Raw genomic sequence first — 16,340 nt, forward strand, 5'->3', positions numbered from 1 at the left:
AGCACAGTAGTGCACAAGAGAGAAAACATGCAGTGAAACAGAGATGTGAACTTTGCTTGTTTTTGACGTCTGGTTCCTCCCACTTGCAGCTGATTGGTGAGCAGAAAATATAATTGATGGATGTGCACATCCAATCATACTTTCACTAACACATGTTGCCTTCACTGTCACTAGTAAACGTTGTAAGATTCATAGACAGTGAACTGACCGAACCTATGCATTTTGGTGAGATTGGGATTTGTTGGGGAGAACATGCAAACTCCATGCAGAAAGGCCCTAGTTCCAACCGGGGCTCGAACCCGGGTCTTCTCACTGCAAGGCGAAAGTGCTAACCACTATACCATCGTGTGGCCCATAACAAAGAGTAAATCACCTTATTTTAATATGTGCAGCGTAAGACAACAACAATGATAATAGTTGATATTTAGAAATGTAATTTGAGAAAAATTTTACAAAGGCAAAAGATGTTAAAAAACATTATTGTCATTGGTCCAGCTGATCTAATGCAAATAATTTAACCTCACATTCAAGATTATTATTGTTCAGATTAAAGGAATAATTTAGTTTAAATTATTATTGTGTGGTTACACTACCTTAAAATGTGTTCTAAGCTCACTGAAATCTCAGCTGCTGGTCTACTGCAGACTTTTTTTGTAAGTCTGGGTCACTGAGGTGAAGGATTTCAAAACACCAAAGGCACAAAATAACACATTTCAACTTACTGATGGCAGCGGTGGAACTCTAGTGTGTGTGACGGATAATCACTGATATACATATACATAGGTCTCACCACTAGGTACATAGTTTTCACCACTTCTGACAAATTTGTAAAATGAATGTGGTGTCTTTTGGTATTTCTGGGCATTCAAAGAAGCGACTGGCATTTTGTCGCCCTTTGACAGGATTGTGATATGTCTGACTGCACCTGAACGCATCATAAGCCGCCGCCCCTTCCCAACTCTGTTGTATAAAGCTCAACAGCCTGTTTCTCTCTCCGCCACAGACAGTGACAGCGGAGTGACCTCATTCAAACCCGGTATTTCAGATTGTTTATCCGCTGTCACTGCTTCGTACTCGTAATATACCGCCATGTTCGACCTAAAGGACGGCTGGAATCTTTCTTTCGCGGGCTGCGGCTTCCTGGGTATTTACCATATCGGAGTTGCCAGCTGTCTGCTGGAGAAAGCTCCATATCTCGTCCAGGGAGCCACCAAGCTGTACGGAGCCTCAGCCGGAGCTCTGACCGCCTCCGTGCTCGCCAGTCAGGCGTCCATAAGTAAGACACACCGCTGTTGCTCAGCAGCTTGGAGCTTTATTGCCAGTAAAAGTAGAAATACTTGTTATTATTGATAGTTTGAGTTCAGTGGTATCAACTACAGTCAAACTTATATACTGTATATTTATATACATTTTTTCAACAAAGTACAGGATAATATAAAGGGACAGTCAACAGCATAAACAGACATATTTAGTTAGTTATTTAGTTCTTAATAGTTCTAATTTTCTTTTTTCCTAGTAAAACTATGATATCAAATGATAGCAAATTTAACACAGAATTTATTGAATAAACCTTTAATGAAGAACACTCACCAATCTGCATTTTATGTCTGAATATTCTTTTTGTTTATTTGCTCCATATAACAAGACATGACAATGAATCCATTATGGAAAATAATTAGTCATCAATAAAAGTAAAACTTTTTCAAATAAACTTATGCATGAAAAAACATTTTTTAATGCACTGAGCAGCATTTATTAAGTTTATTTAGTGTTTAGTATTTCATAAATTGGCCTCTACCTTATTTCCTATTGTGCTTACACTTGAGTATTCTGAGTCTCCGGCCTGATGGATGACTTTCAAACTCGGATCACAAACGTGTTCCTGATCTTTCAGAGAGATAGTCACAGACAGATATAGGACTTGTTAAACAGTGACATCAGTTTCCAGTTCATATAAAAACAAAAAACAAAGTACATACGCTATATGTTGCTTATACAGTTTACATCATATCTCAGATTTCTATCAATATCTGTTCCAATAGCAATATCTGAAAAGCTCAGTATATGTTGATATAATGTTTACACAATAACTCTGTCCATAATGAAGGTCCAGTGTGTAAAATTTAGGTGAAATTATTTTCATTTGGCAGAGATAAAATGAAACCGTATGATCAACTGATTGTATGAGTTGTTAACCCAAGAATGAGCCTAACTAAGACAAACTAAACATCTTTCGAGTTCTGACACTAACTGAAGCGTTTTCCCTACACTCTTGGAAGGAGAGGGGAGGTGAAAGGTATTCAGGTGCAAAATGCAACTTCACTAATAAATGTTGCTATATTTTACGCACTGTAAACCATCGTGGCCTATTAAAGAAATGAATGAAACCAAAATCTTAAAAGTAGTAAATGTCCAGTTATAATGTAACAGATTGGTGCCTGAGAAAGCAGAACTTTCTGGGACATCATAGTCAGCTGGTTGGACACAAACTTGTGGATTTGGTAGGGCTACAACAATTAATCCATTATTAACCTATTAATAAATTAATCATCAACTATTTTGATAATCCATTAATTGGGTTTAATAATTAAAACAAGCATTCTGACATTGAAGATATACATATATATGTATGTGTGTATATATGTATATATATATACATATATATATATAGATAGATAGATATAAACATACACATATATATGTGTGAATATGTTCTAGTTTCTTTGCTCCACATGACAAAGAAATCATTAAAACGTAATCATTTTGGTGTGTGGAAAAAAACAAGACATTCAAGAACATCATAATTTCCAGGTTTGCGAAACACGGATCAACAAGTACTAGATTAATCAAAAAATAATAGACACATTCATTGATTATGAAAATATTTGAATGATCGATTAATCACATGATTATCTTTGCATGTAATCCATTACTTGATTCATCCATAAAATACAAAGAGTAGCTGTCATTGTAAGTAAGCCTTCTAAAGGGATTTAGATTTTTTTAGATTATTTTCATGCACTGTCTAATTTCATTCTCGATCATTTTATTTATGAAAAATGATGTGTGTAATCCATTACTCGATTCATAAAATACAGTATATTATAAAAAAAGTAATCACTGTTTCCCTTCTAATGTCTAGTCTTGTCTAGTAACCAAATATATTCAGATTATTTTCAAGGACAAGGATTCATAATACATTTAAATGTAAGAAACTGAACATGGAGAACTTTTTTCTCAAAGGATTCCTTTCAAAGCAATTATCTCTATGATCTATAATCAAAAAAGTTGGTTATTGCAGCTTCAGTCATACATAGAAATAAAAATAATTCCAAATGAAGAAAGTGTATTGTCTGTTTATTAGAAGAGGACTCATCAGGTCTCTGTAGGTCACTAACTCCAAGTAACTTTTACTAAGTATTGATGCAGTCACCGATTTGAAGCTGCTTGTTTTTGTTTGCAGTTGATTGACCCCAGAGAATCAAGAATGTCACAATACCTTTATCTTAATTTTCCTTCCTTCCTTTTCCAGCGAAATGCTGTGAAGACGTGATCGAGGTGGCCAAGGAAGCCAGGAGTAGGAACCTGGGCCCCCTTCACCCGACCTTCAACCTGGTCAAAGTGATCAAGTCAGGCCTGAGTCGAGACCTGCCCTCGGACGCACATGCCCTGGCCTCAGGACGGTTGTGTGTCTCGCTAACCAGAGTGTCTGATGGGGAAAATGTGCTGGTGTCGGAGTTCAGCTCAAAAGACGAGCTTATTCAGGTGCAGTCAGATGATGATGCTGTTGGTTTGTGAACCAACAGCACCTCTGGTGCAGAAATGCAAAACTTGTGCGATTTAATTTGTTCTGGTTTAACTCCTGGTTTAACTGTCCACAGGCACTGGTCTGCAGCTCTTTCATCCCCATTTACTGTGGACTCATTCCTCCATCATTCAAAGGAGTGGTAGGTGTCTGCTCTCCATTTTTCTCCGAGTTAATTTAAGGGAAATGAATTTTGAATTCCTTCAAAGATAGTCAAGAGGGCATTCAAAATGGATTGCACTCAGAGCGACCTCTGCTGGACTATAATTGTATTACTTCAGACAGTCTGGTGCACTTCTATATTTTGGACTTGAACAGATTTTTTAAAGTTTGATTGTAAACTTTCCCCGCCAAGTTCAAATAAATATCTGAATTTCTAATAAAAGGTGACAGTACTAGTTAACTTTGGCTCCATTCAAACCTGGAATAAACATCCATCCTGAGAGATCCAGTCTCAAGAGAACAGGTCTAAGGCTACATCCATCCATCAGTTCGTCAATCAATCAGACTTTATTTATACAGCACTTTTCATACAAATATAAAGTGTAGTACAAAGTGTAGTACAAAGTGCTTTACATATTAAATCAACCCCAACCAACCACTTAAAGTAATTATTGTAAAAGAGAAGAAAAAAACAAAATTGTCAGGAAACACTGAGGTTGGACAGAAATAATTAAATTAAGTAAGTTAATATAAAAGCTTGCTTAAATTGTTGACTCTTACTATAGACCTTAGTGTGGGAGAGTGAACGGTTTAGAGATTTCAGTTTCCAGTCAGAAAAGGCTGTCTAACACGTATTTGTTTTTCAGAATGGCTTCACTCGCACAGTAGATTTTTATTTTCACATCATGTCACATCACCGTGCTGACATGCGGCTTGATGCTACCTTGTGTTCTCCAACGATTAATCAGTCATCAACCAATTTGATAACCGATTTATAGGTTTTGTGTGTGTTTTTAATAAAAAAACAGATTTTTCAGTACTGAATTATTTTGCTTTGTGGACCAAACAAGACACTTGAGAACATCTCTCTTGAGAGCAGCTATAACTGAGTAGAAAACCCTTGTAAAAATCCTCTCATCTCTTTGGTCTGTGATTACTCTTTTGCTCTTCTTCTCTCAGCAAGCATATGTAATCAAACACACACCTCAATTACACTTGCTTTTCAGGGGCAGATAACTTTTTTTTCCTGTTGTTGCTGCTGCTGCTGCTGCAGTGGCCTGTTTACATGTTCCTGTATGTACTGTCTTCTCTCTGTGGGTTCTGTACATTCTGTACCTTCTCTGTGATTCGCTGACCCTGTATTATGGGTGTGCCATAACTTGAGGCATGTTACTTTATGGTATTGCTTTGAGACCAGTCTCACACTTGGCCTATATATTAATTTTAAACGCTTGATAAATCAAAACAAATACCTGGATCAGTAACAACAGTCAAACCAGTTGGAAGGTTGTGTCTGTTAGTGTACCGTTCTGAACCTCTGTGACCTATATTCTGTCCGCTTTTTCCCCCTTGTATAATCCACCAGCTGCCTCTCTGCCAGTGATTTTTTTTTCACACACAGCAGTAAGCGGTTCATTCCTGCCATGTTCCATTTGAACTCCCTTTTCTTCTTATATAGTGTGAACCGGAACTGTGGCAATCTCTAGAAGCTGTACCTTCTACATATATAGAGATGTTTTCATCAGAGAGATTTTGAAAAGTAAAGTCACAAAATAATACAGTTTGAATGTATTAATTAAGGCAGCAGTAGATCAAAAACTCTTGTGTGCTGTGAGGTAAAAATCACAGATTGTCTCTATGGATCTTGGTGTGGGGAGTGAGTGGTTTACAGAGTGATACAAACTTCAGTTTCCAGTAAAAAAAATGCTATCTAATGTTGAGTTGACAGCACTAATCTGGACATACTGTAAAGTTTTAGTAACTAGCCTTTTAGCCTTTTAGTGGCCAAATTCTGTTTCTCTCCTGGCCCATTGTTATTATTAAGTCCTTATTTCAATTTATTTATGGTCAATGAAAAACAAATTACTTGAACTTTTGTTTATAAGTGACCATTCAAACACGAAAATACTCATAAAACGTTAAGAAGGGCAAGAGAATGGGTACTACAATGTTGTGATGATCCCTGTCTTTTCTCCAATGTCTGCATCTTCAGCGTTACGTGGATGGTGGGATCAGTGACAACCTGCCGCAGTCGGAGCTGAAAAACACCATCACCATCTCTCCCTTCTCGGGTGAGAGCGACATTTGTCCCCGCGACAATTCTACAAGCTTCCACGAGCTGCGCTTCACCAACACCAGCATCCAGATGAACTTGGGCAACATGTACCGTCTCAGCAAAGCATTGTTCCCACCAGAACCCAAGGTCAGTGGCACGCAAAGAGAAAATGCATCTTTGTCCTTATTTGTGTGTGAGGCAGAATGTTGCATATTCAAACTAAAAGTAAATCCAAAAATAACCTGCAACTATTTTGATATTTTGAGTAAATGTGTTATTAATAATAATAATAATAATAATAATAAGAAGAAGAAGAAGTAGAAGAAGAAGAAGAAGCAGAAATCGTCTTCACACAAGATAGTTCCCAAAGGAAACTAAGAATTACTTTCCTGCCCATTCCTGCCCAGCAACCAGTCATTATTCATATAGGACACTTTATTTTTTTTTTGCGCACTTTCTGCAAAATGTGAATTAAATAATAATAAAAGAAAAGATAGATGATGAAAGAGAACATTTTTGTTTCTCCATACCACAAAATAGCAGCTTTTTTGTTGTGTATCACAGTACATTTTTACACTTGTTTTATACATAGTATATAGGGCTAGGCAATATTTTATGTAACGTTATTTGTTACATGAGACAAAATATGGTCTTAGATTTTGGATATTGTCATAAGCCATGTTGCCCAGCCTTACAGAAATATTGATTTGATTTATATCGTGATATGGAATGATAAAAAAAAAAGTATATTGTGCTCATTCCTTGCCAGTAAGAAGCCAATCAGAGCCTGGTGTAAACCAAAATATGTATAATGAACGAACCAAGAGCAGGTTTGTGTCTTCCTGCTGCTGATGAAATATGTATAGGGTTATTCGACGATTAGATGATTATATCATATGCAGTGTTGGGAACGTTACTTTAAAAAAGTAATTAGTTATAGTTACTCACTACTTGTTCCAAAAAGTAACTGAGTTAGTAACTGAATTACTCTATAATAAAAGTAACTCGTTACCAGGGAAAGTAACTATTTGCGTTACTGTTAAAAAAAAAAGTTGCTATATGTCAAAGAATTTAGATTTTTTTCAGTTAAAATGAGTAGAACAGACAGATGTTTGTACATAACTTTCTATATTTATTGCACATCGACAGACGGCAAGATGTTTATCCTGCACTTCAAGTATTATCTTTGTAAGAAAAGTAAACAGTTACACCATATAAAGTGCATTTAACTCTAGCAAATTAAATCAAACTCTCTCAACCTGAGACAACAAAAGTAAACTTTTAAACAACAAAAAAGTGTGTTTAGCTCTGTAGTCTTATTCTTAATTAAATAAATCAAACTCTCAATAATCGGAGTTTTTGCTTCGGGACATAATGTATACATTACATGTACGTTCTTGCCTTTGATCACAATGAACTTGGAGAAGTGATTTTATCGCCACAAACAATGAAAATGCCAACTTTACATCAGAATCCTGACTCGCCATCTCTGCTGCTTCATCGATTCTCTGTTTAGCTGTTGTGTGTGTGTGTGTGTGTGTGTGGTGCGTATGCTGGAATGCGTGAAACGTGACTCTGCCTTGGGCAATCATAATCGCTTACCTCGTTATTAACCCGCCTCCTCACTAGCTGTTAGCCAGGGGTGCGTTGGGATTACACAGTTTATTCAATCAATGCATAGTAACGCACCACATTTTACGTCCAGTAACATTAACGGCGCTGTAACGACGGGAAAAGTAATTAGTTAGATTACTGAAAAAATAACGCCGTTACCTAACGCCGTTCTTTTAAACGGCGTTATTCCAAACACTGATCATATGATATCAAATGGTGTAAAGGGTATATTGTGATGTGATTTTTTTTCCTATATCCCCTAGCCCTAATTGTGCATCATAAATTAATGAATTGAGAATATGAACAACATACAGTATGAATCTAAATAACTGCAGCACAGTTTCTTCTGCTTTATTTTAAAATTGTTCCTTTAGTCAAGAAAATATACCATCTTGCCTCTGTTTTACCCACTCTGACCTTTGCCCTGTTTTCTCTTGTTCTTCCCCCTGTCACTGTGATGATTATTTGCTCATCATTAACTGAGCTTTGACCTTGTTGTCGAGCCATTAACTGTCTTGTTGTTATATACAGCCTGGTTCAGCTCTCCCACTCCCCTTGTGTGTGTGTGGTATGCTGTCTGCATCCATGAAATTATGTAACTGAGGTCGCTGGTCGGTTATGGAGGCTTTTGTGTCCTTACCACATTCCTAGAAGGAAGAATTACTGTGCATACACGCTCGAGCCAGGCACTGGCAACAAACACAACACTGACTGTTTGAACAGTAAATACTGTGTGTTTTATCCCATGACTTGTGTGGTCTGACCATCGTGGCCCGTGGATTGGCTGTGGGCAGCCCTGCTGATGTCAGAGATTCCTTTTAACCAAGAAGTGGCTCTTGTGCAATATAACATGCTGACCATTGAGATAAGGCTGTATCGCAGTGATAGTGACAGGAAGTAAATAGAAAACATCGTGTTCATTTGCAAAAAGGTGGAGATATCTTTATGTCACCTTTGAGCTTAATGGTTTGTCACAAAATAGAGGCAGTCATTAACAGACTTTATTTCTATTCTGTAATTGTTTTGTTCCCAAAGGACTGGGGCAGGACCCATATATGGGTCACGGGAGATTGTTGTCCTTTTCAAGATTTATATATATATATATATATATGTATATGTTTTTTAAAGTTTGCCATCTTTAAAAATCCTCCTTTAGAAAGTTAGGGAAACACTGGTTTATTTAGTTTATTAAATTTATTTGTATCAGAAAACAAACAAACAGGCATGCTCACTGAATACATGACTGCCATCTTAGACAAGGAAAACCAGAATAACATGTGCTTGAGTTTTTGTCTCAATGTCCACAAACAGGCAACTGTTGAAAAAATTGATATATACATATATATGTATATCGGTATTGGTATTGGTATTGGTTATCGGCCCAAGCACTCCCAATATATTGGCAAATCGAATATCAGCAGAAACTAATAATACTTGCATGTTCAGATCTGATATTTTTAAAAACATATTAGTAAATCAGAAATGAGTTTGGAAACACAAACTACTTGGTTAAAAATAAAATAATTATGTACATACATTGGAGGACACACTTTATATTTAAATTGTTCCTTTAGTCTTGACAATAAAATGTTTGCTTTCACTTTCCAGTTTACTCATAGCAGCACCATGACCCCATTACCATGAAATTAGAAACATGTGGTTCAAACACTCTCAAAGAAATGTGGAGTCCCGGTTTTTACTCTCTCCTCAAGAAAACATACCGGCCCAATAATGTACAATAAGTGTAGCACATTTTATAAAAGTTGAATTTCATGAAAACATGAAATTATAAAGTCCTATATTTTACATCTAAAATGGCTGAAGAAATTAGATAAGTTCATTATTCATGATTTATTTAACAGAAAGTTTAAGTCAAAAGTATTACACAAATGATAAACGTCAGAGTCTGAAAAATGACTAAACCAGCAACAATTACTTGTCCTCCTCTCCACAGGTATTAGCTGAGATGTGTCAGAGTGGTTATAAGGACGCTCTACGCTTCCTTGAAGCCAACAGTGAGTACTCTGTTACCATGGCAACTCTAAAATAATCATCCCTATCATATCAGCCCGACCTTTGGACTGTATCACTGATGTCCTGTTGTGTGGTGCCAGACCTGCTGATGCTGCAGCGTCCGAGCCCCGGCCTCACGCCATCAGAGAGTGACCCTGACTGCTGCTGCACGCACACGGAGACGACCAAAGATTGGGTGCTGCGGAGGCTCCGCCTATTGCGCAAGCAGCACTGGTGGCTAGATGAGCGGATCATTCTGCCAACACCAATCAAAAAAGGTGCAGTGTCATCTTGCAATCTGATAGCTTCCAGTAATGAAAGAGTCATGTGTTTGAAGTTTGTTTCGTTCACTTGGTCCAGTGTGTAAGAATTATTGACATCTAACGGTGGGACTGCAGACTGCAACAAACAGAGGACTCCTCCTATTCACCCCTCCCCTCCCCATGCCTGTTAGAGAACCACAGTGGCATTGGCATAACAGAAAGGATGTAACTCTCTCCACTCTGCCTTTTATGTGGGCAAAGCCACCATTTGTTTGTGTCCTAAGCTTCTGCTTTAAAAGTACAAAAAGCACACTGGTTTGTCCATTCAGGCTCCTGTTGAAACATTGCGGCACAAGATGGCAGACTCTGTCAAGTACGTATAATTGTAAATGTTTATTTACAATTAAACATTTTTTTAAAGTTCCCGTGTAGCATTTGCGGGTATTATTGGCAGACACTGAATATAATATATAATAGTATAGCGCTCCAGTAGAACGTACAACGCATTCCTTCTATAGACATCAGGTAATATGTCAGACAACTCGTCTCTTCGCCGATCATTCATCATTAAGGTGAAGATGGAGGATAAATGTTGTGTCAAGACAGACAAAGACAGGCTAACGGGAAAACACTTTATTTAGATCCCCACAGATCCAGAGAGAAGGTGGAGGTGAATCACTAATATGCTCACAGAAGACAATGTAATGGGAACCCACATGCAATGGATTTCAGGGTTACCTCTTGGTAAATCATAGACTAGATTAGACTAGCCGCACAGCAATATTAACACAGCAGTTACTTACATTTCACTGCCCAACACTAACATTATGCTACATTATGCTAACATGACAACATGAAACAGTAGGCATTATAAGGATCAGATATATTCAGTCTGTTTTGCAATATTGTGGTCGCTCTCCATGGATTTATAGCGTGCAGTGAACTTTAACAGGTTGTAACCGTGTCACACGACGTGGAGCTGGAGATAAATAAATATTGCTCGGTTTAAACATGTCCACAGTTAAAAATTAAACCATAGTCTGTGCACGACTGATTTACTGTGAAACACATACGACAGAAGTGCTTCTTACGGTAAAGTGACAAAAGCAATTTCTGCAAATAAACCCTCCTTAATGTTACACACTGGTCAAGTCAAGGCAAGTTTATTTATATAGCACCATTCATACATCAAATACAATAGAAACTATAAAAGTGTGATGTATGCTGTATCTTTGACTGCCCTGCTTGTCTTTCTGTGCTCAGTGTTCTGCGAGGCCTGCCAGGATAAAAGCAGCCTGTACGGCAAGGTGTCTGAGATGCTGCCGATGAGAGTGGCTTCGTACATGCTCATGCCGTACACACTTCCTGTACAGTCGGCGTACTCTGTGGCACAGAGGTGAGGTCTCAGCTCAGCCTTTAACAAAACAAACACTTCTACGTTTGCAACCAGCTCAGAGAGTTAGCATGTTTATCATTAGTGAAATAAATACAATTGGCCTGCTACCAACCTTTCACCCTATGTCAGCTGAGATTGGCACATCACCCCCACCACCCTCAGGGAGGATAAAGATGGTGTGTGTGTCTAAACTTAACACACAACTGAACACAGTGTATGTGGTTGTGAGTGTACTTGTAGTTGTTTACCTCTTTATGACCCTTTCTGGCATAAACGCTGACCTTGTCATGTACCAGTAGTCTTCATGAGACCAAAGCCTGGTCCTAATGAGGCAGACTAGACTGATTAGTCTTGAATGACTGCATGAGGACCAATCATATTTCAGATTATTGATTAATTATCCTGTGAATGTATCCAAAAGGAATTATCACACAGCACAGAGCAGTGAACTCACCACAGATGATCTTCACATGAACAAGTGGGCAAAGGCATGATTTACAGAACTGTATGTGATAGAGTTATAATCATGTATTTGGGATTCCGCTGCATATCAATATATGAAACGTTATCTTTCATTCAGCTGGTTTTATGTCTCTAGAGTAACTATACGCAGAACACCCTATAGCACCTCCTGCTGGCCATCAACTGCTATAAAACAAATGTCACTATATATAAGATCTAAGATCTAAATTAAACTGCGAGATGACGTAACTAAATTGCAAATATGATGGAGCATTGGTAAATGAGGAGCTCATTTTTTTTCCTTTTTTAAGTTTTATTTGTAGAATACCTCTGCCTTTCGAATATCCAACCTCAGTTTACAGTATAGAACAGTACAGATTAGTATAAAAACGGTTACTTTGCTCAAATAAGCTCTTTAAGTATTTATATTGGGTTACTTATACATTCAGTCATCCACAGTTCAGTTAGACTTTTTCTCTGATCTTATTAAAAGTGAATGTTATGTTATTAAATCTCATACTAACACAACTATTTTCAAGTTGGTCGAAGCTGCAGCTCGACTGCAGAAGCATTTGTTTTATTATTTTTGTTGATAAATCACTTCATTTGTGTGAAGACATTTTTAAAGTCATATTTAAGTAGATTTTTATATGGCTGTTTGTATGTTTAAATAAAAAAGTAGCAGTAAGTTCATTGGTATATGGAAAGTTGAGGATGCAATACATGTTTGGAACTTAATGTACTTGATGTCATTTCTGTGCTGGTGCAGGTTTGTGGAGTGGATCCCTGAGGTGCCGGCCGACGTAAACTGGCTGTTTGGAGTTGCTACTGGTGTGTACAAACAGGCCTGGAAAGGAGCACCAACCAACTCCGTCAGGTAACGCATGAGTTGCTATCCCAGACCATATAGAGACCTTATTTTCTTGTATGCAGAAGTAACTAAGGGTCTTACTTCCTGTTTATGTGCAGCACTTCCTGTATTTGTTTCCTTCACGTATATGTGAATGGAGCAAGTCTGCTTTCTTGACAATGTCGTGCAAATACTCGTAACTAACACAACATTGCACCAGATGATGAGTTTATTTTACATTACATTACATTACATGTCATTTAGCAAACTCAAACTCAAAACTATATCATCCTATTCCATCATGATATTGCAGTTATCATATTTGTGACAATATTTCACAGAATTTCAAAATAAAAGTGTTTGTTTTGAAATGATATACAGTATATATATACAATGATTTATTTTTTGTCTTTTGCATCTTAATTTGAAGCTCATGGGGCTCAAGTTAAGATTGATTTTATGTTCTCACACAGTATATTATATCCCTTGTATTCTTGCATATTTATTTAGATGTACTTTAACACTCAAAAATGTGCGTGATTGAATTTCCAGTGATCCATGCCTAAGGAAATACTTGGATGCTCCTCCTCCACCGGTACAGTGTGAGAGACCAACACAGTGGGACAAACTGCCCGCTCTTTCCTCCCCAGACATTCACGGCTCCTTGTCATCACACATCCACAATCCTCACACCGCCCCCATATCTCCACAGGACAAAGTCTGCTTCTTTCTGAGCTCAGATGACGAGTCTGACCAAGCACTGCAGTAGACACACTGGAGGACATTTAACAGTCATACAATCAAATTCCTGCTCCTCTCTGTGAGGACATGGTGGACTGAACCAGTGAGTAAACTGGTGAATATTAAAGAAACACACACACTCCAGGATCTTGATGTGGTGTGTGTTGTGGAGGACAGCTTAGCAATTCACTGAGGATCATGGATGTGTTAACAGCCCTGCCATCAGGGGCATCAAAAGGCAGAGACTTCACCAGCTCAGGATTCATTAAGGGTCACTCAAAGGTCGGTTTAGTTTGACCTTTGAATAGGAACAAACTCACTTGATTATATTCCATTGTCATGTGTCACCCGACCCCAGGCTTTTATTTTGAAAATGCAGGGGTTGAACATGCGATAGTGTGATAAGTAAAAATCAGGGGCTCCATTTTGATCTCTCTGCTCTTTTGTTTTATGTTAAAATGCAAATTAATGTCATTACAGTTGGCAGTTATTTATATTATAAAAATAATAATTTAAATCGTTTTAACTGGCCTTTCATGCATTTTGATCATGATTGTTGTGTGTCTGTGTTCCAGGTATTACTTACGTTGTGGGGACCTTAATATGTTTACACAGTCACATTATGGGGGCTTGTCTTCCTTATGCGGACAAAAAGCAAGTCCCATCCATCCGTCTTCTACCGCTTTATCCTCCACACCGTGGACAGTTCGCAGTCCATCGCAGGGCCCTATATAGAGACAAACAACCATTCACTCCTATGGTCAATAGGACCAATTTGCCTAATCCCCATATTGCATGTTTTTGGACTGTGGGAGGAAGCTGGAGAAAACACACACACACACGTATATATTTGTTCAATTATTTTCTCCGAAAGATGTAACAAAAAACAACCAATAAGTTTTCTTCTATTTTTTTAAGTTACTGATCTATAAACAATATAGAGAGAATCTCCAGAGTTTGACAACTGCAAATTAAGGAACGTCTACAGCACCTTCGGGTGAGAGTGGTGCATGAAGCAGAAGCTCTGAACACTGGTTTGAGCTGATTTATCCTGAGTTTTCCCTCTCACATGAAGTCACTCTGCCTTTTTCTTTAGAGATAGAGATTTGACTCTATGTTGAAAAAAAAAAAACGTCCAGAGTGACTTTTGGACATTTCTGTCCTCACATTCAGCCCCTATCTCTGCAAAATATCCAATGTAGCTCTGAAAGCAGCCATTAGAAACCATTAGCAACATTCGCACCACAAGATCATCTTTGTGTGCATTTATGTCTATCGCAAGAGTGGTAATAGACCGACTTCCTCTCTTACTTTATTTCAAGCTTTTTCTGTTTTTTTAAAATGGCGTCTATAGATACAATTTCTATTGTCATACAGCTCTGGAAGTGAACACTCAGAGATGACGTTTTTCCTCCATCGTGAACCAAGAGGATACAGATGTGATGTCACGTCATTGAGGTGACATCAGTTAGAGAATCTCAATGCTGATTGGTTTTTGCATTGTCATATGAGACAAAGTTTTTGCCAAAGTTAAATTATTTCAACTCGAAATGCGCGTCTACTGCATTGACTCTGTGAGTAAACTTGCCACACGAAGAATTTGCACTGTATCCGGTGTGACTGCAGCATAATGGTTGGCCTTATCATTTCAAATTTACTTCATCTTTTCAGTTCTTTCTGTCCTCTCTTTGACTTTTGATCATGTATTTTAATGGGAATACAGATATTGGAATTTCATCTCAAGTGTCAAAGTGTAAACACATTCTTGCGATAACCAGAGTCTAGATTTTACAGACTTTATACATCCTAACATTGTTTTTGCTCTGCAACACTTCTACTGTGTTACAATCTGAGTAGCTTCAGGCATGGTTGAAAGTAAACAGAGGGAATGCAAAAGCCTTCCTGAAACCACACTTGGATGGCAGGTTAATAAGTGCGAATTGCACAAAAATGATCCTCGTGACAAATTTTGTGTTTTCACTGAGCCCTGTTGGCAACATGGGCATTGCAACAAAGCAGGCAGTTGAAGCTGTAATGATTTGGCCTACCCCCAAAATAGCTGATTGTGTTGTTTATACAGCAACAAGGCCATAAGTTACTTATGAATAACATAATGAAATGAAAAGTAAAAAAGGGAAAAAAAGATACTGGTATAGTATAGGGGTCACTGATTGGCAGACTTCGGTCTGGATCCAGAACCGGACACTGGCTTAACCAGACCTATTTACATAAATCAATGAGTGTGTATTTTAAGTGGTGCAGCTTTTTCAGCCTTTACGGCACGAGAGGTCCAGCGAATATGGATCAACTACTGTACATGTGCAGCCAATTATATCACTCAATGGATTATCTTACCTCATTTCGGGTTTGGGCACATGGGATTAGAACTCTTGTGTTACTGTGAACCGCTGATGTTTCACAGCATCATAAACAGAGAAAATTATCTTTCACCCCAGTTTTATCTTTGCATATCACAAAGTCCTAACCTGGAGCATTTTACAAACATTGAACACTTCCTGTTCCTGGAAAAAAACTTGTATTGGTTTCTCACAGAGCTGCACAAATATCACACATTAATTATTTTAAATATGTTTATTTAACTGAGAATGAGAATAATGATGTAAAAATGACCATTCCCTCTGGTATCACAAATCATATCGCAATCGCATTCGCTAACATTGTTATAAAATGTGCATCTAAAGTTCTTTATTCGTCTTTTTTTATAGGACTGTTTACATTTGAAATGATCATGTCTATAACCCACTTCAATTTCACAAAACATTTCAAAGTATAATTTCATTATACTAACTCCCCCTGTGAGTAAACTAGCTAATGCTGAGGGGGTTTGGTTTTGGGGCCCCAGGTAACCTTTGGCCATAAGCCTCCAAAGACCCTTGAAACACCCCTGCTGGCAATATAATTTATCTCACTGGAAAACTGTGTTGTGTTTTTAATAAAAAATATTTTTACAAAACTGA

At 37.8% G+C, this 16,340-nt stretch overlaps 1 protein-coding gene across 1 annotated transcript; it reads left to right on the forward strand.

Annotated features, from left to right (window-relative positions):
* Positions 1–1,006: 1,006 nt before the first annotated feature.
* pnpla3 (patatin-like phospholipase domain containing 3) lies at positions 1,007–16,340 on the forward strand. Its single transcript, XM_044022521.1, has 9 exons — positions 1,007–1,276; positions 3,533–3,765; positions 3,882–3,947; positions 5,961–6,170; positions 9,592–9,652; positions 9,752–9,928; positions 11,177–11,309; positions 12,541–12,648; positions 13,174–16,340. The coding sequence occupies exons 1-9, from the start codon at positions 1,090–1,092 to the stop codon at positions 13,388–13,390; spliced, it is 1,392 nt and encodes a 463-aa protein (XP_043878456.1). The 5' UTR covers positions 1,007–1,089; the 3' UTR covers positions 13,391–16,340.

Source organism: Solea senegalensis, linkage group LG3, assembly GCF_019176455.1.
Source record: "Solea senegalensis isolate Sse05_10M linkage group LG3, IFAPA_SoseM_1, whole genome shotgun sequence".
In the NCBI taxonomy this organism is placed as follows: domain Eukaryota; kingdom Metazoa; phylum Chordata; class Actinopteri; order Pleuronectiformes; family Soleidae; genus Solea; species Solea senegalensis.

Excerpts from the sequence above, each read along its gene's own strand:
- pnpla3 (XM_044022521.1), top strand. The coding sequence starts at position 1,090 with ATGTTCGACCTAAAGGACGGCTGGAATCTTTCTTTCGCGGGCTGCGGC. Across the intron at positions 1,277-3,532 it reads CGCCAGTCAGGCGTCCATAA|CGAAATGCTGTGAAGACGTG; the intron begins GTAAGACACACC and ends TTCCTTTTCCAG. Across the intron at positions 3,948-5,960 it reads CTCCATCATTCAAAGGAGTG|CGTTACGTGGATGGTGGGAT; the intron begins GTAGGTGTCTGC and ends CTGCATCTTCAG.